The 21,205-nt window shown below is 50.7% G+C and overlaps 1 protein-coding gene across 4 annotated transcripts; it reads left to right on the top strand.

Annotated features, from left to right (window-relative positions):
* Positions 1 to 861: 861 nt before the first annotated feature.
* PRKAR1A (protein kinase cAMP-dependent type I regulatory subunit alpha) lies at positions 862 to 19,550 on the top strand. 4 transcript variants are annotated; one of them, XM_055130923.1, is made up of 11 exons: positions 862 to 1,061; positions 4,199 to 4,380; positions 8,250 to 8,420; positions 9,209 to 9,300; positions 9,702 to 9,763; positions 11,193 to 11,239; positions 12,484 to 12,642; positions 14,288 to 14,348; positions 15,362 to 15,483; positions 16,751 to 16,832; positions 17,111 to 19,550. In XM_055130923.1, the coding sequence occupies exons 2-11, from the start codon at positions 4,207 to 4,209 to the stop codon at positions 17,281 to 17,283; spliced, it is 1,143 nt and encodes a 380-aa protein (XP_054986898.1). In that variant the 5' UTR covers positions 862 to 1,061; positions 4,199 to 4,206; the 3' UTR covers positions 17,284 to 19,550. The 4 variants fall into 4 exon arrangements, with proteins under 4 accessions (XP_054986898.1, XP_054986894.1, XP_054986896.1 ...); XM_055130919.1 differs by having other exon boundaries at positions 863 to 1,061; positions 4,196 to 4,380; XM_055130921.1 differs by lacking the exon at positions 862 to 1,061 and adding an exon at positions 1,349 to 1,508 and having other exon boundaries at positions 4,196 to 4,380.
* Positions 19,551 to 21,205: the final 1,655 nt, after the last annotated feature.

Consider the following 21,205-nt stretch of genomic DNA (forward strand, 5'->3'; position numbering starts at 1 on the left):
ACCTAGGGAGGGGGCAGTTGGCCTCTCTGGCTGGACTATGCAACAGGACGAGAACTGGAATCACACACGTAATTAAATATTGCTAATAGCTATAGTAGAACAGCAAAAATAAAAAAGGTAAAATTATCTTTCATACTTCAGCTAATCCTAACCAAAATATAACCATGTCATCCCAGAATCAGTATAAAAATGAATGCCATAATATAGATGTATTAGGTTAAATCCTCTGCGGATTGACCTGCAAGGCTCTGGACAGCGATCCCAGCTGGACGCGAGCACTGAGCCGGCCAGTCTGTGTCCAGAACTAGTCTTCCTCCCTCTGCAGCTTCTCTGATGGGGGGAAAAAAACGGCCGAAGGAGTAAATTACCCGTCTCCCTCCCCCGATTTTGCGCTCAGTTGAGATTTCTAGCGCGATCAGAGCTTAGGTGTGGACATCTGCACGTCCTGTGCTTCTCAGGCGTGAGAATGGGGCGGAGGAGGGGGGTGGGGGGGCTGCATCTCGGGCCTCTCCGGGACCCCGGACCCCGTCCTCTGCAAAGTCGTGTGGCCTCCCCCCGACGTCGGCCCCCGCCCCGCACCCGCCTCGGGGTGGGGAGGGGGAGAGGCGCCCGCGCGGCCCGCAGCCCCCGGCGGGGCTCGGGTGTCCCGCACCGGAAGGCGGCCCGGAGCCCGGAGGCTCGGCGGGGCACAGGATGCTCGGCGCGCGCCTCCCCTCCCGGGCCCCCGCCGCCCCCCGGGGCTGGCGAGCGGCCGCGTGCACCTCCCCGGCCCGGAGCCCGTCCCCCCGCCGGGGGCCGCGGGGCGGAGCCGGGCGCACCTGTCATCCGAGACACCCCACGTGGGCCGGCCCGGGTGGGGTGGGGGCTCGGAGGGAGGGAGAAAAAGCGGAGGCGGCGAGGAAGGCGGGAGTGCGAGTGGGGAGCCGAGGAGAGGGAGAGACCCCCCATAAAGCCGCCTGGTGAGACAGAGACACACAGACACAGACAGACAGAGCGCGGAGGAGCGCGCCTGGTGCGGAAGGAAGACGCTTAGGGGGCTTGAGGCATCCGGAGAGGAACAGGTAAGGGTGGGCAGGCGCCGAGCGAGAGCGAATCGAGTGGGGGGAACGGAGCTCGGGGAAGCCGGACGGGGCTGGGGATCGAAGCAAGGGGGACCGTAAAAGCACATCGAGGGGACGATGCCCGGGTGAGGCGCGCTGGGGGTCCTTTTGCGAGCCGCGTTGGCGGTGATGCTTGGCGGAGGGGGAAGGGGGAAGGAGGAGGAACCGGGGCCGCGGCGCCTTTAAGGTTGCCGAGGCGACGGCTCTGGCCAGAACGAGGCGCATTGACGTCAGCGGCCGCGCGCTGATTGGCTGCGGCCGCGCCGTTTCCGGTGGAGCCGCCGCCGCCGCCGCCGCTGCCGAGCCGCTATCGCGGAGCGGGATCCGCTCCGGGAGGGAGTCGCCGAGAGCGCCAGGCCCGTCGCAGGTCGCCGCCGCCGCAGCCCCGTGCCCGCCCGCCGCCCCCAGGTGAGAGCGCGGGCACCCGGGGGGCCCCAGCCCGGCAGGCCCCGGGCTCCGGCGCCCGTTTGGGGGCGCTGGACCGATCCAAGATGGCGGCCCGGGGAGCGGCGGCCCGCGGAGGGGGGCACGGCCGCACCCCCTGCCGCCTCCCCGGGGGCCCCGCCGCCGCGCCGCCCGGGACCCCCGAGCCCCCGCCCCCAGTCCCCGCAGTCCCCGGCTTCCCCCGCAGCCTCCGCCCCGCCCCCCCTCGGCCTTCGTAACCCCCCCCCCGCCGCCCCTGCCCCGCCCCCCGGTCGCCCCCGCAGCCCCCGCCCCCTCCTCTGCCCCCAGGCCGCCCCCGCCGCCCCCGCCGGCGGCCCCGGGCCGCCCCCATCCCAGCCCCCCGCAGCCCCCCGCCCCCAGGCCGGCCCCGCCGCCCTCTTCCGGAGTCCCCGCCCCCAGTCCCCGATCCCCCCGCCCCCCTCAGCCCCCAGCCCCTCGGCCGCCGCCTCCCCGCCCCCCCCCCCCCCCCCCCGTTTCCTGCAGGCCGGCAGCTGGGCGCTTCCCCGGGGCCGCTGCGGCCGCTGCAGCCGCGGTGCTGGTTTCCCTCCTCGCGGCCTGGCCGGAGACGCCCCTCCCCCCGTCTCTGCCCTGCCCTCCGCCCCCGCGTCCAGCCCCCCGTGGAGGGTGGGGGGGGGTCTCCTCGAGTCCCTCTCCCTTCGCCCCTCCCACCGTGGCCACTCGGGCCCGAGGCGGGTGGACGTCCCTGCGGGCCCCCGGCGTTGTTGGGGGGGATGGGGTGGACCCCCTCCCCCCACCTCCCGGGCTGCGCACTCCGCGGCCCCCCAGCCCGCACTCGCCTCTCGGGCCGGCCGTGGGGAGCCCTTCCCGGCGTCCCTGTCCTCCGGGGGGAGCGCGTTGGCGTTTTGCTGCAGCGCCACGGACTGACGCGCGGCCCCTCCCTGGCCGACCCTGGGGAAACGGGCACAGCCGTGTTCCTGGGCGAAATCTAGGGGGTCGGTTGGGGTCGGGGGCGGGGGGCGGGGGGAGGCGGCAAAATATTTTTTTTTTTTTCCTTTTTTGAGTCACGGGTTCCTCCTGGCTCTGCACTCAGGAATTAACCCCTTGGTGGTGCTCGGGGATCGAACCCGGGTTCGTGCCCCACTATGGGATGCCGGGGATTGGGAATCGAACCCGGGTCCTGCCGCGGGCAAGGCGGCTGTGCCACCGTTCTGGGCTCCCAGCCAGCAACTGTTGCGTCTGGGCGTTTGGGGGGGGATGGGGGATGGGCGTTTGGGGGGGATGGGGGATGCTCCCCAAGGATTTTGTAGCTCTTCCTTGCCTTCGAGCTTTGAAGTCTTTGAAGTCGGAAGGTCCCGGGCGGGGGCGGGGCGGGGGGACCTGGAGGTGGACAGTCGTGGCCTGAGGCTTGGAGTGCGTCTAGGAATGCTCGGTTGTCACAATTATTCCGTTCCCGCATCGGGGCGATGCCGTTTGTTTCGGAGAGCGCGGGGCTTCCCCGCGACTGCGTTCATCCCCGGGGCCTTTTCCTGCACACCTTCTGCCCCAGCCCTGGAATGTTCTCCGCTCCCTGGTTTCCCACCCAGAGGTGCCCTCGGGCCGCAGGGACGCGGGTCTCCGGTTTCTCCCCACCCGCGGCCTCAGGTTGGAAGGATCCCTGCCCGTACACTCATTTTTGAAGAATGCCCCAGTGCCTTAGCGCGTGGAAGGGCCTCGCCGTCCCGAGCCTTGGGAGGGCCTTTGCATCGCTTCGGGCGCGGAAAATTCCCCGGAAACGGGAGTCTCAGGCCCACGAGAATGGGTCTGACCTCCCCCTAGCACCCTGCAGCACGAGAACCTGCGGGCGTGTGTGCGTTTCCGTAGGGAGCAGCGGGGCCTGGGGCCCTGGGCTCTCCGGGTTGCGAGTTGCGTGCGGTCGGGGTGCTGCAGAGTCGCGGCCTGTTGGTCTGCAGCTAACCGACCCGTGTCCTGACGTTGTCAAAGCACAGTGAGGAGGAGGGGGCCCTCTCTTGGCTCCCTGCCCTGGCGGGGCTTGCTTCTGCGTCTGCACGTTTCGCGTGCGTTAGGCATGGAAAGGCAGGATTGGCCTTGGGCGCAGAGTGGGCGCTTGGGGTCGGGAGGAAAGAGTGCGAGGCCCCGCGGAAGCACTGAGCTTGCAGCCCTCGCTGCTGTGTCTTGTGTTTTGCATCAGGGCAGTCGGGGCCTCGGTAGATAGAATTATGTAAGCGCAAACAGCGGTCGGGGATCTTTTGTCCCGATGAAAATAATTTGATGACCCTCTGCCGAGTGCTTCATAGCAGATGTCCCCCCTTTCCCTCCCCACTGCCCCTGCGTATCAGCCGTTTCTAGTGCGCGTGCGATCACTCAGGATTGGAAACTGGGGGGAGATTCTGGAATAGGGTTGTTTATTTACAGCTTTTGAAGCTCTTTGAGGGTTCCATTGTGTTTTTGGACGTTTCGGTTATGCCAGGGGTTGACTAATCAGATCCCTTGTTCCCGGGGCCTGCGGGGTGACATCAGGCGGCCCCCGGGGACGGGCGCTAACGTGGCGAGGGCGCAGATGCGCCCCGTCTGCTTGCGCGCCCAGCCGGGCCCACGTCATCGCGCGTGGGGGGGGGGCTGGCTCTGCAGGGGGTGGGGGAGGGGCCGAGGCCCCCCCACGGCGCTGACCGCGCGTGGCCGTCTCCCCGCAGCAGCAGGAGCCATGGCGTCCGGCAGCAGCGCCTGCGAGGAGGAGCGCAGCCTGCGCGAGTGCGAGCTCTACGTGCAGAAGCACAACATCCAGGCCCTGCTCAAGGACTCCATCGTGCAGCTCTGCACCGCGCGGCCCGAGCGGCCCATGGCCTTCCTCCGGGAGTACTTCGAGCGCCTGGAGAAGGTAAGGGGGCGCGCGGGCCCCCCCAGCCCGGGGCGGGGACGGGTGGGGCAGGTGGGGTAGCGTCCCGAGGTGCTTGGAAGCCGCCCATGGTAAACCTTTCCAAGTGTCAGGGACCTTCTTAAAACGGCCGCAATGAAATTTTTTTAGTTCTGTCTGATCATTCTGAATTGGTATGCACTTCTTTATTATGTCTCAAATGAGTCGGCGGTTCAGTATGATGGTGCTCATCCGCTGATTCAGCTTATACAGTTTTTTTGCCACAGAAAGTTGTGGTCAGGACCTGTTTCTTCTTGAAAAAACGAACTCAGTTTTTGTGGTTCAACATTCTGGTCCATTCTGGGTCATTGTGAATTGTAGCTATAAGCTATAAGTATGTGGTAGGTGATGGTCACGAACAGATGGACGGCAGAGCCTGAATTGCTAACTCTTTTGAGTAGTTTGATTTATTCTGTAAACTCGCAAAAATAAATGTACAGGTTTTTTAATGCACGTGGAAGTTGCGATGTGGTTCATAAAGATGATGAACCGGTGGAAGCGTGTCTTAGAGATGGGATCGTTAGTTGCATAATAGAAATGTTTGTGATATTTTCCATTGGTTTGGGCTGTTTCAAGACAATTTGCTGCTAAAGTAATCTGCTTCTGTTAAGATTTAAACAGTTTGGATGATTCTGTGATTGGCTGTTTTCTCTTATTTCCACTCTTTCCTTGAAGAGACACTGATTCAAATTGAAGTTTTGTACCATGATTGGAACAATTTCAAAACAGTCGGTGAGACGCAGCCGGCCTGTCATCTAGCAGTGCTGTCTTGGAATTGTCACAGTCTGCTTTTCTCTGAAGCAGTTTCCACACAGTGAAGTACTGTAGAGCCAGGCTGCCGTGGGTGTTCCTTGTTTTGAAATAAATGCGTTCCTGGAGATCTGATTCTGAAATGGGTCACTGTAAGGTGATCCCTCTTCCTTTGGACATCAATAGAAACCATCAAATGAGGGGATGAAGGTGGTGAGAACATTGAGTGTGTCTTTTTTTAGGGAGTGTTGAATTCCCCGTGCTGGTTGCGAAGGGTGCACTTAAGATAGCACTGTTTCAGCAGCGAGGAGGAAAGCAAAAAACGATGGTTAATTTCTTTGCAGTTGGGGATTTTAGATTATATTTCGGCTTCTTTTGCCTACAGCTTAACACTTCTTTGTGATTCATGTCTCTTTGCTAACATTTAAATTGCTTTTGCCAGGATCAGATATAAATGTCTGAACTTTCAAGTAACTAGATTCTCACTTTTCAGGAGATCGTTATTTTATACATTAGGTGTTAGGTTTTTGTAACTGAAAATATGCACATTCACTCCCCCTTATTCCCAGTGTTAACCGGACTCGTTTTTCTAGTTCCCTTTTAACTGTTCAACACCAAAATCCCATTTATACTTGACCCGTAGAAAGCTACTGCATTTTAGGTCAGCCTACTGGAAGTTGGAGTATCTGGAATTTGAGACCTCTTTCATGCAAATGTACTTATTAGGACCTTGCCAGTCTCATAGAACAGAGACAGTTTAATAGCTACAGCCACTGAGTATCTCTCCTGCGCTCAGCCTTCCATATTCATTACTCCACATGTGTGAGGCAGAGGATTAGCACCGGTTCACAGAGGTAGCAGATAAAAAGAAATTAAGTGACCGAGAAACATCCCCAGCCTTAGCGTTTTATTTTTAAAATGAATTTACAGTGAATAAATTTCTGCATATGTCATTTCACGCATGTGCACACCGGAGAATAATTTTGGGAGTAGAGCTTCTCGATTATTGGACCAAGAAGTCAGTGTATTTATAATTATGTAAAAATACTAAACTTTTTTTCATTGTTTTTCTCGATGTATTTTTTTTTTCTTAACAATTTTCACATCTAGAGAAATGAAAATAAGTTGTTGCTGTAAAGTCTGATGTGATTTTACTAATGGGAATAGCACAGTTAATTCCTTGATTATTTGATTCTAGATTTTCTACATATGTATAGTTTTCATATTTTGTCTTGATGCGAAGAGTAAGACCAAGAATGATTCAGGGAACCAAATAGGCATCTTAATTTATCTTGTAATTTTTTTCCCCTGATGGAGAGAGAGAGAGAGAGAGAGAGAGAGAGAGAGAGAGAGAGGAGAGAGGAGAGAGAGAGAGAAGAAGAGGAGAGGAGAGAGGAGAGAGAGAGAGAGAGAAAGAGAAGAGGAGAGGAGAGGAGAGAGGAGAGAGAGAGAGAGAGAAAAAGAAAGAAAATACAGGGCCTTAGGCATTTACCTTGCACGAGGCCAGCCCTGCTTCTGCACCACAGGGCCCTCTGAGCATGGTGTGAAAAACCAAAGAAAAAACTCCCTTGTGAAACAGTGAGTATGCTCAGTTTATTTAGAACTTAGGTTTTTGTTCCGGCCAGGGCTGGGAGCACTGCAGTGCTCTGGAGAGGACGCTGCTGGGATGAAAGCAGAGGCCCCGCCCTGTGCAGCGGCTGGGGTCCAGCCCTGGAGCGCTCGCCCGGGCCCTCAAGTTTGTTTGTTTTGGGCTTATACCTGGCTCTGTGCTCCAGAGTCTCTCCTAAACTGTCTTCCGTGTGGCAGTTGACCTGGGAGATTCCTGGCACTGGCATCTCCCCCAGGTCAGCTGTGCGGAAGGCAGACTAAACGTTTGAACTCCTGTGTCCTCTCTGGCCTCTCAGGCCCTAGGATTTGATAGATTCTGTGGAACAGCGATGGAGAGAGGCAGATGAACATGAAAGACTCTTGGCTCTGACTCAAACAGCCGCTCTCTGCTTGGGAGACCATATAGGGTGCTGGGGATCGAACCCGGGTTGGGCGTGTGCAAGGCAAGCATTCTTCCTCCTGTTAGTATCTCTTGGGCCCCTTAAATTTCTTTTTAGTCATCTAGGTTTTAATAAAGAATAAGATGATAGGGGCCGGAGAGATAGTACAGGGGGTAAGGTGCTTCTTACACATGGCCAACGCAGGTTCCATCCCTGGTACTCCACAGGGTCCCTGAGCTCATTGGGGGGTGATGGAACCCACCAGAGATCAAATCCGGGTCGGCCATGTGCAAGGCAACTGCCCTGCCCACTGTACTATTGCTCTGGCCCCTGAACTAAGGTTTTAAAAGCAGGTGGATTTGTTTGCTTTGCCTTCAGTTGTAAACCCTGAAGGTAGAGAAAGCTCCCAGCCCTTTAGGGAGAATCACTAGCTCGTATTTATAAACTCCTGGTTCCCATCACACATTTGTTAGTTTCTTCCATTTGAGGGGGGCCAGCTAGGACCCGGGGTCTTCTGTTGCTGTGTGCACGCCCCTTGTAGATGCAGATCCTCGGTAGGACCAGGACGTGGCTTGGTGCCGGAGCACATGCCGTGCATGGGTGATGCCCTCGATTCTGTTTGCAGCACCACAGAGTTAAAAACCAGTGCAGGGTGCTGACTGAGCTAATGAAATACTCCAGTTCTCTAGATATTCTTGGCTCCCTGCTGTGACCCACTTGCTCCTTCTAGAGAGCATCTTTGTTTGGGGTAGCAGGTCTCCCCCCGCCTGCAGCAGCTGAGCGAGTAAAGAACCGGCAGGCACTCCCAGGAGTGTGTCCTGTGCTTTATTGCTGTTGTCGGTGTAGCGAGTTCCTTTTTCGTGAGTGCGTTTCTCCTCGCGCTAAGGGCTTTTGTTGATTGATAAGTACAGCATCGTTGGTCATCAGAGAAACCGTGTGACCTTACCAGACCGTGTCCTTCTGAACTCGGTGTTTCTGGAATTTAGCCCTTCCCCCTCAACTCCCGGTTACAGAGGAAGCGCTCTGATGTGATTGCCGAGAGCCGTCAAGTGTATGCGGAAGGATTTCATCTTGTGCACCTGTGATTGCTTTCAGGAGGAGGCAAAACAGATTCAGAATCTGCAGAAAGCAGGCTCCCGGGCTGACTCGAGGGAGGACGAAATCTCTCCTCCTCCTCCCAACCCCGTGGTGAAGGGCCGGAGGCGACGCGGGGCCATCAGTGCCGAAGTGTACACGGAGGAAGACGCTGCATCTTACGTTCGAAAGGTAGCTCGAGACCCAGTTAACGAGACGTTTCCAGGACCCGCTTGGTGGAGTCTAGTCTGATGAATGCACGTGCTGCTTATAAGGAGCAGAGCAGGCTGGGGGACTCTCTGTGCATTTCCTGGACACGGGAGCAGATTTCTTTAATAACACGTCACCAGAATAATCTAAAATACTGGATAATCAGCATTGTTCAACACCAGTGCCCAGTAATTGCATTGATGTGCATTTTCTTTCCCTCATTTTGCAATAGGAATAGGAATAGGAATAGGTCGTGCTCTTTTTTCCCCTGAATTATGGTGATGATCTTGAATGCCATGTATTCCTGTTGTAGCTTTCAAACCTCTGTCCTCAAACCGTGACTCATCTTCATGTGCCCATCCTTAGAGCCGGCCTGCCAGGTTAGGCTCTGCCTTGAGGAGGAACAGAATGGCCCTGGCAGGAGGCTTATGAAACGCTCACCGTGCGTGATCACAGTTTTGAAAAAATGTCATAAAATGGGCTTGGTTTTTCCGCAGCAGTTACCTTGATTAAGATGTTTTTGGTTGGTTTCTTCCCTTCCTGATGGGGAACCAGAGATGAGCCTTTTAGTACCATCCTGGCTGTGTAGGCAGGGAGCTTAATTAGCCACTGTGTGTCGAGTACTTTGTGAATCCGAGGATAGTACATTTTGTGTTGTATAAAAAATAATGAACTCAAAGCAGACTCGTTTAAATGCTACATTGAATTGAAAGGCAGCTTCTGAAAATGCGGTGTTTTTGGTTTATGAATTAGCATGCGTTCTTTTCTAGGTTATACCAAAAGATTACAAGACAATGGCTGCTCTAGCCAAAGCCATTGAGAAGAATGTGCTGTTCTCACATCTAGATGATAATGAGAGAAGGTAGGAACTTGTCTTCTGTTACATTTTTAGTACAGCTGTGGTGCCAAACAAGCCTCATTGTTGTACATCTTTTATTTTTTATTTTTTTGCTTTTTTGGGGGACACACCTGGCGATGCTCAGGAGTTACTCCTGGTTCTGCACTCAGGAATCACTCCTGGCGGTGCTTGGGGGTCTATATGGGATGCCGGGGATTGAACCCAGGTCTGCCGTGTGCAAGGCAAACGCCCTACCTGCTGTGCTATCGCTCCGGCCCCTTGTTGTACATCTTAAGGGTGTTGATAAATCATTTTTATCTGATACCAGCCCGGGCTGAAGACCTGGGAGCTTTCATTCTAAGGGTAATGTTTGGAATCCACAGAAGAGGCACCTGGAGGTAACCCGAGGCCCCTCTCTCTTGCAGTGATATCTTCGATGCCATGTTTCCCGTCTCCTTTATCGCTGGAGAGACAGTGATTCAGCAAGGTAAGGGCTGCTGCTTGGGTGCGCGCAAAGTCAGCTTGAGGAGGCCTGAGACTAGGAGTGTCCACTGACGCTCATTGCCTTTCTGTTAGAGATACTTTTTTGTTTCGTTAAAAAAAAGTTAAAGTCTTCTTAGCTAAAATGTGAACTTTACCTAAAGGACTAACATTTTTCTATGGTCTGATACAATGTTATTCATGATTGCTGTTAAAGGAGATTCATGCATTTTAATTTTGAATGTTGCATGAAATTTTAAAACCATATAGGTCTCACTTTTATCTTTTTGTTTGTTTAGTTTGATTTTTGGGGCACACCCAGTAGTCCTCAGGGGATCATGCAATGCTAGAGATTCACGTGGGCCTCGTACCTGCAAAGCATGTGTGTGCCGAGCTGACGGGGCTCTCTGCAGTCCTCACGCTTTTTACTGATGGGTACTGGAATTTCCTACTTGTAATTTGTTTTTCTTTTTTAGGTCACACCCTATAATGCTCAGGGCTTACTCCTGGCTCTGCACTCGGGGATTACTCCTGGCGGTGCTCAGGGACCCTATGGGATGCCGGGTATCAACCCGGGTCAGCCGAGTGCAAGGCAGCTCCCCTGCCCGCTGTACTATCTCTCCAGGCCCTATTTCATCCTTTTAAAGTGGGAAATGAAATATTTCTTCATTATATCACACATTTATATGTAACATTTTGTGCCTCCCACTGATTTTCACATTTCTTTGCCCACATTGACCAATCTTGTTACCCAGTTCTTTGGTAAGAAATTTTAAAGATTTCCCTTTACCTCCCCCTTATTTTCATGGGTCTTTATGTAGTTTTTATTTAGTGAGTCTATACTTACTATGTGAGGTTTTTTTTTTTTAATTGTAGGTACTATAGTTATTTTGGTATACATACGTGACTTTTTAAAAGTTATTTTTATTAGTATTCTTCACAGAAAGAAATTGATCAGTTGTAGGACCTTTAAAATACAAATTTTGAGGTTTGGATAGATATTGCAGTCGGCAAGACCCTTTGCACATGGCTGGCCTGGGTTTGATTCCTGGCACACCCTAGGGATTAAGTTTTGTACGCTGCAGATGCCAGTTTGATCCCTGGCACGGGGTAGTTCCTTGGTCCATCACTGTGTGGCTTCGGAGTAGCCCCTGAGCAGTGGCGGTTGCCTTGGGTGATCCCTGGCGCCATGTGATTTAGGAGTGCCCCATGGGCCCTCACATTGAACCACGGACCCCGTGGGCCGAGAATTGCCAAGAAGTGTGCCTACCCCCTGTGGGAAACCAAAAATAAAAATTAAAAGAAACTCTTAAGGCATAGATGTTTCCTGGAAAACTGTGTTAATTGCTAACGATTCTTTTTCTTACAGCATTACTGTAAGTTAATTAGATGGGTCGTGTTTCTTTAATTTTAATGTGTCTTTTTTACTCTCTTAGGTGATGAAGGGGATAACTTCTATGTGATTGACCAAGGAGAGATGGATGTAAGACTTAATAATAGCAGACATGCTGATAATCTGAAAAGTGAATGTGTTGATAGAATTTCTAAGAGTTTAAGGGATATTATAGAGCATTTAAGTTTGTGTGTATGTGTATGAGAACCAAGAAAGTTTTTGTTGTTTGAAGCTTATTTAGAAAGATGTGAGGAGAGAGAGGGAGAAGTCCATGTTCGAGGGCGAACACAGGCATCTCCAGAGTGGAAATAGACCAGCAAAGAAACAGACCGTGGGATCCATGTGCAGGGAGAACCTGGGCTTGAAGTGCCGGCCCATTGCAGTCAAGTGTGATCAACTTCTGCCAGAATAAAGGTGGATTCTAGTCGAGGTCGTTGGCCTGCCACAGTAGTAGAGTCGGAGTTGCTGATAATGCTGTATGAACAGTTACTGCATAGCCCCCGTCCCCCACCCTTCCCCACAGTGTCCAGGACCCTGTCCCCTTGTCCATTGCTAGGCCACCTCTAGTCTGATGTCCCTTCTCTCGCGCCTATCCCTCCATTATTTTTGATTGACAGCTGTGGGGGTTGTGCACTGTTAGCTCCCTTAGCACCGCCCATGTGCTCGAGCACCTCCACCCCTGCTCCTGTGTCGCCTCTGGTCACCTTATTCCCGCCCCTCCCCCAAGTCTCAAGAACTGACCCTCCAGTTCTCTGTTCCAGTATCCAGGGCTTACTTTGGGTTGGTTCTCTCCAGACCCTCGAGGATGTCTTCTCTATCCCACGGAGGAGTGAGGTTATCCTGTACTTGTCCTTCTGCCTCCGGCTTCGCCTGCCACCTGTATTCATGATGCAAAATCTTAGCTGTCTCCCTGGCCCAGTTGTGATTTTTCAGTTAGAACAGGCAGTTTAAACCCAGCCCGAGTAGTAGTGGTCCAGAAACTCTTCCCAGAGTGCTCAGCACAGTCCTTGGTGAATGCCAGTGGTGATTCTGCTGCATTGAACTCAGCTTTGAGCCCTGAGCACCCTTTCCAGAGCGTCCCAGGCCTGGATGCTCCAAGCTTGGTGACTTATTGGAAGTCAGCTGTTCAGCTCTGCTGTATACTGAAAGTGAAAACACCGTTTAGAATCCTGACTCCATAAAAAGGCTTAACACATCGATGCCAGTCTGTACTGCTGGTGACTCACGTGAATTTGGTTTGCTACGGATCGCAGTGCTGGTGTCCGGGTGTGACGGGGTGTACACGCTCGGGTTTGTGTGCTGGCAACCAATTCTCTGCTCTCATTGCATTCTAGGTCTACGTCAACAATGAGTGGGCCACCAGCGTCGGGGAAGGAGGGAGCTTTGGAGAACTCGCTTTGATTTATGGAACCCCTCGAGCCGCCACTGTCAAGGCAAAGACAAACGTGAAATTGTGGGGAATTGACCGAGACAGCTACAGAAGAATCCTCATGGTAAGTAAGACTCCACGGGTTTTGGAGTGTGGGTTAGAGTTCATCTGTGTCAGCAAGTGGATGGATACTGATGTGAAGTTAAAATGAGAATATTCCTTGCTTTCCGAATTGACTTGGATGACTTTGCATTAAGGCCCAGTTTGGCGGCATACATCCTATTGTTTGAGACAAAAATGGTCAAAAATTGGGGCTGGAGCGATAGCACAGTGGGTAGGGTGTTTTCCTTGTGCGCAGCTGACCCAGGTTCGATTCCCAGCATCCCGTATGGTCCCCTGAGCACTGCCAGGAGTAATTCCTGAGTGCAGAGCCAGGAGTAACCCCTGTGTATCACAGGTGTGACCAAAAAAGCAAAAAAAAAAAAAATAAAGGTCAAAAATAGCATAAGGAATTTTGAGTAGCTGTGATGGTTAGCTCATGTTTGGGAATTTCTCCATTGCTGTTAGTCTTCATTTCCCTCGTCTGTACACATTGCCGCTAATACATAAAAGTTGTTCTAGGCTGGTCAGAAGCAGTCAGCATTTTTCACAGGAAGGCGTTATCAGCAGTGCAAATGACATACTGCCTCTCCGAGAAGAATAAAACCATGAGGACATTCTGATAGCAGTAGAGCTTGAGACCTTTCTAACCAGTTCACAGAGACCCACCTTTGACAAAATTCCCCACTAATCCATTTGTAATCTGGGATGTGTCTCATCAGTGTTTGCAGTCTGTCTGACTCCGGCTGTGGTCTTGTGTAATTCTGAAAATTTTGTGTATTCAGAAGTGTATAAACTAAGGTAATTTGTGAGGAATAGTTATTACGGAGGCCCGTGTGCTTTCATCTCCTTCCCCAGCTAGGTCTGACAGACCCTGTAGCTGTGACACCTTGATTTGGGGGCCGTGGCACTTTCATGTTTTGGTTTTTGTCTTCAGTGGCTGTGTGTTTGTGGGCGCGTGTCCCCCGGGGTGGGTTGATGTTTGGAGAAGCGCCGTGGGCTGGAAGTATATTTAGTTACAGTTGCATCTACTATTTGCTTTTGGGGGGGAGGTGGGGGGGCCCGCTAATGCTCAGGGACCCGGGGTCCGCTCCTGGTGTTCACTGTTGGGTCCTGAGGCTGTACTGGCCAACTCTCCTCACCCACCTGGTGTGGCTCTTATCTCTTATCCCCCTCTCCCCCAGTAGATCACTTGCTAATTGGCGTTCACACGGTGGTGTTAGGAACCTCCCAGCCACAGGTTGTGTCTGGTCTTTTTAGGCCCCGTTTACCCAGAGCATTTTGTTGAGCTCGGCAGAGGGGCCATTCCAGCAAGAATACTAGCCGGCAGAGGGGCCATTCCAGCAAGAATACTAGCCGTAGGCCTGCCCCCACCCCCCAGCTTACTGAAAATATGTAGACTTCTTTTTTTCTTTTTCTTTTTTGGGTCACACCTGGCGATGCTCAGGGGTCGTTCCTCCTGGCTCTGCACTCAGGAATCACTCCTGGCAGTGCTTGGGGAACCATGTGGGATGCCGGGGATTGACCCCAGGTCAGCCGCATGCAAGGCAAACGCTCTACCCGCTGGACTACCACTCCGGCCCCAATAGTTATACGTCTGTATTTACTGTTGCACAACATTATGTGACGCACAGTGTTGAGATGTGACTGTGTTACCTTTCTGTTTCTAGGGAAGCACACTGAGGAAGCGGAAGATGTACGAGGAGTTCCTCAGTAAGGTGTCCATTTTAGGTGAGTTTCTGAAGATGCACAGAGAATTATCACATGCTCAAGCGTTAGTGATCTTCCAGCAGATCTTACTGTATTTCATTAAAACTAGTTCAGGTTTCTTAATTCATTGGCGGTTTATAGGCAGTAACAGAAAGCTTACGGGATTTTTATTTGCTGGAGTTGAAGTGGGACTCAGGAGTTCTCTTCAAGTCTGTTGAATTGGGCGCTGAATGCGACAAGCCTCATAATGAGAGATGACCGGGCCTGGGAACGGCTTTCTGGGTCTCTGCAGCCTCCGTTCTGGAGAGAACAGGAAGGCGAAAGCCCTGCGCTGGCTGAGGCCATTGTTCTTTCCTGTGACGTCCGTGTCTTGCTGAGTCACGAGTTCCTGGATTCAGCAAAGAGAGTGTTTACAGGAACACATTTTCTGTGTAGAGAGCCGTCTTTGCTGTCTGCTTGTGCAGATGACACAGCGGGCCTTCTCGGAGGGAACGTGTAAAGCGGTCTAACGGGAGATAGTTCGGTGGGTCGTGTGTGGACTCAGACATTTGGTTATAGCCTGCTTTTCCCTGGGAAGGGAAACGGCGAGTTCCAGAAGGTTATACCGCCCTGTGAGAACAAAAGGTTTTTTTCCTCATTCTTCATTCCGTAAATAAATTCAACTGGGGAGTTAAATTGATAAGGTATTTCTCTGAACCTTTAGAATCGAATGGATGGTGACCCTGGGTTTTAGTCCTTTGGTGTGGTGGGTTTAATTTGCACTGATGGTGGTGTCTAGGCCCAAAGGGCCGAGTCTTTAAAATTCCTTTGCCATTGGGTGCCGTTGGCTTCTTTAACCCGGTGAGTGGGCTGTTCGGGTGGGGACATCAGCGGGGTCTTTCGGTAAGAGAATGGAGCACGGGTGTGCCGTGTTGGGCCTGAGATACTGTAGGAAATTGAACGGACTTAGCTGTTGGGTGAATCTCTACAGTTTGTGTTCTGAAGCTTTTTGCGATGTCAAATGATGTGAAGAAATTTCCTTCTGATTCTTTCAGAGTCTCTGGACAAGTGGGAGCGCCTCACGGTGGCTGATGCCTTGGAACCTGTCCAGTTTGAAGATGGGCAGAAGATCGTGGTTCAGGGAGAACCAGGGGATGAGTTCTTTATTATTTTAGAGGTAAAGAGCTAAAGAACTGTGAGGGGATCACACAGGGCTGATTTCGACTTATGGCTTTGGTCTTCTAAGAGTACCTCGTTGTTTTATTTAAAAACAGCCCTTTATTTGGAAATGGCATTCTTTGGTCTTCTGCCTGGCCACTCCACTTCTGTGAGTGCGAGTCGGAATTTTGCAAGGTTTATTTACTAACTCATAGCCCAGTTCTGACTAATCACATTCGTCTTTATTACCATGCAAGTGGTAGCTCTCGGAGAGCCCGGCAAGCTACCGAGAGTATCCCGCCCGCACGGCAGAGCCTGGCAAGCTCCCCGTGGCGTATTGGATATGCCAAAAACAGTCACAACAAGTCTCACAATGGAGACGTTACTGGTGCCCGCTCGAGCAAATCAGTGAACAATGGAATGACAGTGCTACCATGCAAGTCAAACAAAATTCAACAGTGTTAACAAAAAAGTGTGATGGTTTTAGATCATCCGTGTTAAAGTCATATATTTGGGCTACTGGGCAAACTGAGATCAAAGGTCATGCTTCTGCTTTCTAAATCTTGCAGGTACTCCTTTTGCATTTTTACAGTTTGGACATGTTAGATGCTCTTGCCTGCCGTGCAGCTCCCCGCGCAGGTGTTCTGTGACTGTGGCTCTGATGCTCTCTGGTTTGATTTAAACCAGGAGTCAAGCGAATGATAAGACTGGGCCAGATGTTAGTGAGTTAGGTCTGTGAGCCAGCAGGTTTTTGTCAAGAACTCTGTCCGGCAGTAGTAGTTTTGGCAGTCTGGAAGTGACTTCAGTGTATAATTCCTGTAAAGCTGTATTCAGGGGCCCCAGTGATAGTGCAGCGGGGTAGGGCTTTTGCCTTGAACGCGGCTGACCCCGGTTCGATTCCCGGCATCCCACATGGTCCCCCGAGCACCACCAGGAGTAATTCCTGAGTGCAGAGCAAGAAGAAACCCCGGAGCATCATCGCCGGGTATGACCCAAAACAACAACAAAACTGTTTCTAAAAAAGTCATCCAAACAAGCAGAGCACTTGGATGTGGCCCTCCGGCTGTGGTTTGCTCCCGAGTCTGAACGCGTCACATCCCTGGGCTTGGTCCTCAGGTGCTGGTTTAGCTAGGAGGGATTGCGCAGGGATCTTCTTTCCCTGCTGCTTTCATCATGCTGATACGGGAGATTCGCAGTCGGGGCCTTGTGCTGCTTTGCTTTGTGCGCAGGGCGTGTTTTCCGTGCTGCCGGGGACTTGATCTGTTTCGCTCTCGGGCTTGTTTCAGGGCTCCGCAGCCGTGCTGCAGCGTCGGTCAGAAAACGAAGAGTTTGTGGAAGTGGGAAGACTGGGCCCTTCGGATTACTTTGGTACGTGCGTTCCCGCGGCGGTTTCCTGCCGGCACCCCTCAGGCCGCAGGGGAGCGGAACCCTCCCCAGCGCGCAGAAGTGGGTTTCCTGAGTTGCACCCAGTTGCCGTCCCCAGGGCCCGTAGAGAAGCTGCCGGCCACTAAGCTGGACGCTGCCGAGGGGCAGGCTGCCCGTGGCGGCCCTGGAGCGTGCGGCTGTAGCTGTCGCGCTGGCGGGGGACAGAGGCGCCCTCCCAGGGCCCGCGCCTGCTCTCACAGCCTGTGCCCCTTCCCTCCTAGGTGAAATCGCTCTGCTGATGAACCGCCCTCGGGCGGCCACGGTGGTGGCGCGGGGCCCGCTGAAGTGCGTGAAGCTGGACCGACCAAGATTCGAGCGCGTGCTTGGCCCTTGCTCCGACATCCTGAAGCGGAACATTCAGCAGTACAACAGTTTCGTGTCTCTGTCTGTCTGAACTCTGCCTCCCGTGCCTCTCCGCCCCGCCCGCCCCGCACTCCGCTCTCTCCCCCCCTCGGCAGTGCCACGCCGCCCCGGCACCGCAGCTTCTCGTCGGTTTATATTCAAAAGTTGCTTTTCTCGCACCATTTTTAATTTGGAGCACTCGCCGAGTGCTCGCACACAGTTAAATAAATAGAAAGAGTTCTCTGGAGACCTGGCTGTTCGCGCTTCTCTTTGTGCAGTGTTAGTGCCCTCCCGGCAGTGCGTGCCAGGCTCCGTGGTGCGGGCACCCTCCTGCACCAACTGAGTTACTGTTGAGTAATGATGTCACAGTGCAAGATATCTCTAAGTGACACCATTTTTCCAGTTCCATGCATAGTTTAGACTGTGGCCATCGATGCTGTGTTTCTTATAGATTCAATGATTTCTCATTAAGCTATAAGGAAAAACTGGTATAGGAGAACCTTAGTAGGAGGAAGACATCTGCCTGTATTTAGTCTTGAGTAAGGGTGGAAAAATGCACATTTTTTGGCTAGTTTCTAGATAGACAGGATGTTTCTGTTTTGTTCTTCCCTCTCCTTTTAACCAGAATTTATATTGTTGTCAAGCTACTTTGCCTGGTGGTGTTGTTTGCTCCGATTTCCAAGTAGATTTAGATGGTGGCTGTCTTACCTATGTGTGCTTTTTTTGAATTTGAAACCAAATCATAGATTGGGTTCTGATTTACCTACGCCTGCCTCAGCTCACAAATTCTGATTAGACCTTCGTTTATCCAGCTAGTGCCAAATACTGATCATCAGATGCTGAGCCGAGAATCAGGACTTGAGGTCTGCAGCTCTAGATGGTTAACTAGCCTTTGGTTCACGGCCAGCTTCAGTTAACTCCAGGGGATGCTTCTGCTGGTGACACACCGATCCCAGGAGACTGGTTATGCTGGGAGTAGCCCGCCCCGATGGCCTGAAGGAACATCACAGAAAAAGGGAGTTGTGGTCTTGCTACAGGGAGAAAGGGCAGGTGCACCGGAGCTCAGTGTTGGGAACTCTGCCCTACTCGTTGGGGTATGAGATTTGGGAAGAAATTCTTTGCTTGAACCTATTTCCTCCTCTTTACATCACCAGGACTTTATTGGGGGGGGGGGGTTGGGGGGATGGGGGGATGGGGGATGTGTCTGCATTGTATCAAATTGACCTAAAAGGCTATCCTGCTGAAAAGCTGTTTTTCTATCTTAACAACCTCTTTGTCAAACTACTTCTTTTTTTTTTTTTAAAGTCAGCTTGTCTTTTGAGTCTTAACTGTTTTTCAGTATTTTCCAGCCTTATCAACCTTTATGTGTTACATTATTCCATGTGCACCAGTGATACCTAATGGTTAACTTTTTTTTGTTATTTTTTTAAACAATCTTTCACAGTTCTGTAATGTAGGCACTTTTATTTTCATTGTGATTTATACATACGTAGGGTTATATTTGGGAGTGACTGCAAGCATTTTTCCATTTTTTGTGCAACTGGCTTTGATTACTAATCCTTTCCTGCCCTTTCCCAGGTAAATTAATCTGTCATGGTAGCTTTCTTTCCCATAGATTTGAATATTTTTTTGGTTGTTACTAAGTTCGGAGTATAAATCTGGGAGAGGAGTCTTACATTTTAGTTTGAGATAGAAAGTCACCTTATACGTTTTTAATATTCAAAATTATTACATGAGGGTTTTCTGATCTGTACTTAACCATTGTGTTTAGCTACCTTTTTATATTTAAAGTAAAAATTATGTTCTTATTAGCTTAAAGCTTAATTTGATATTTGTTTAAATGCCAAAACTGTACTTAAATGAGTTATTTAGAATGCCATAAATTTGCACAATTTCACATATGTACATAATCATGTTCTTGTATATTTAGGTCCGTATAATGCTTTCAAGATGAGTTTTGCTTTTAAACCATTGACTTGCTGTTTACTCCCTTTTGTAGTTTCTAAGAAATTTTCAGTCTAAATTGACAAATTATCACATTTAAAGCTTTATCTTTGTGCAATCTGAGTATATGTGAGAAATTGCTATCGGTATAATTTGTTTTGTTGATATCCAAGGCTTTAGAAGTCATTAATTTTGGGCTTGGTAAGTGACTTTATGAGACCTGTTGCTTTAGGAGGTATAGATGGCCAAAGGACCATTTTGTATTGTTTCCTGGTTACTAGTCTGATTATACTGTGTGTGCTAATATATTCTATTCTTTTTGTTATAGATTGTCTTAATGGTAGGTCAACTAATAAAAAGAAAAATTAATTTAAATTCTTCAGTGAATCAGTTTTTCTTCTCTTTCCTTTCCTGCTCTCTTCCCGTTCCCCCAGAATCTCCTAGCCTGTGGGTAAGAACGAAAATCGAAGTGAATTATGAATCAGTTTTGAAAGAGTAATACATGTGTTTTCCAATTCAGGATGTTGAGGAATAACCCGAATACTTCCCTCAAAGGGCAGTTGGAATGTAGCAGATGTGTTCTCTGGGTAATGGAAGGAAAAGGTCAAATGAAAAGCCAAAAATTTTCTTGATTGTGTAGACTGTTCTCTGGCCTTGGACTTCTACAGACTTACCGGGGGAACATCATTTCTGGATTAGCCTTCTCTCTGGTTTAAATTTAGGATGTGTACTTCAGTATTTAGGTGTGTTCGTAGATTTTGCATGTATACAAAGTATTTTACTCAGATTACTTTTGAGAATTGAGGTGGTTACGACAAAATCATGAATATATTGGTATTTGTTTACTTCCAATGATGTTAAAAAAAATAGGTCGTACTCTAGAACATTCTTTAATCTGTGTGTACCATGTGCCCCTTGTCCAGATTCAGTAGTCCCCTTGAACCCTGCTGACGTTGGAACCATTTTAAGTCAATAGATTGAACTAAAGAAAACTGTTCTGTGTTGGCTGTTTCCGGAGGGGGAGGGGAAGGGGAGGGAGGGATGCAGTGGAAGCTGGGATAATCCTGGTAGGGGAGCGTGGTGAGTGAATTTTTTTTTTTTCCTGAACAAAGAGGTCTGTAGGCCAAGTAATTTCTGGGAAATCTCTGGGTGAGAATTAAATTCGCCCCCTTAAAATACTGGTTCTCCTAGAATCATTTCTTTGCTTTTTTCATTGACTTAAATGCCAACCTTTGAAAGTTGAAGTACCGTGTTGTCAGACCTTGGTTCATTTGTTTTATTTGGGGACCACACCTGGCAGTGCGGAGGGATGCCCCCAGTGGTCACACCTGGATGCAGAAGTCTGTTAGTGCTCTCTCTGCACCCTGGTGCCAGCTGGCTGTGTGCCGGTTTAGGTCTAGTTTACGTTCAGACCCTAAGAGCCGAATGAACTCTTCTGAGTAGTGTTTTTAGGCACTGGCGCTGTATCTCTAGATGGACTCAAAACGGGAAGAAGCCATTTAATGTGAGATGGCTTATTAAATCTTATTTTTACCCTAGGGTTTTTTTTTTTAACATGGGGCACTATATTGTGCACGTATTGCGCTTAACATTTGTTTGTTGGTATGAGTTCAAAGCTGTGATTGCATCCTGATTCTGCCTAAAACCAGTACTGCTAATGAGTCATTTTTTTCATTTTTAACTGAGTTTGGACAAGAAAGCTTTTTCATGAGCTTTGTGACTAGAAGTTACCACTAGGTGGAGACTTTTTTTTTTTTTTTAAATTCATCGTTGTTACTCTCACTATGAATTTGTTAGTCCTGTGATCTTGATTACTTGTTTATGCTGATTTGCAAAATGCGGGCATTTTTCTCACTTTAGACCTCTGGGTCCGTCCTCTGAGCTCTTGCCTGGTGCTGGAGCCCAGGTGGGAGCGACAGACATGGCTTGTGCCCAGGCTGGGTCCAGTGAAACGACACTCTGACTTGGCTCGCACTTGAATCAGATGTTTGGTGTCACTTTTTTGCATACTTGAGCTTTCTGTTCAAGAT

Source organism: Sorex araneus, chromosome 3 (genome assembly GCF_027595985.1).
Source record: "Sorex araneus isolate mSorAra2 chromosome 3, mSorAra2.pri, whole genome shotgun sequence".
In the NCBI taxonomy this organism is placed as follows: Eukaryota; Metazoa; Chordata; class Mammalia; order Eulipotyphla; family Soricidae; genus Sorex; species Sorex araneus.

Bases quoted from the DNA above. Each gene is read 5' to 3' on its own strand.
- PRKAR1A (XM_055130923.1), top strand. From the start codon at position 4,207: ATGGCGTCCGGCAGCAGCGCCTGCGAGGAGGAGCGCAGCCTGCGCGAG. The intron at 9,764-11,192 runs GTAAGGGCTGCT...TTACTCTCTTAG, and splicing joins AGAGACAGTGATTCAGCAAG to GTGATGAAGGGGATAACTTC. The intron at 16,833-17,110 runs GTACGTGCGTTC...CTTCCCTCCTAG, and splicing joins GGGCCCTTCGGATTACTTTG to GTGAAATCGCTCTGCTGATG.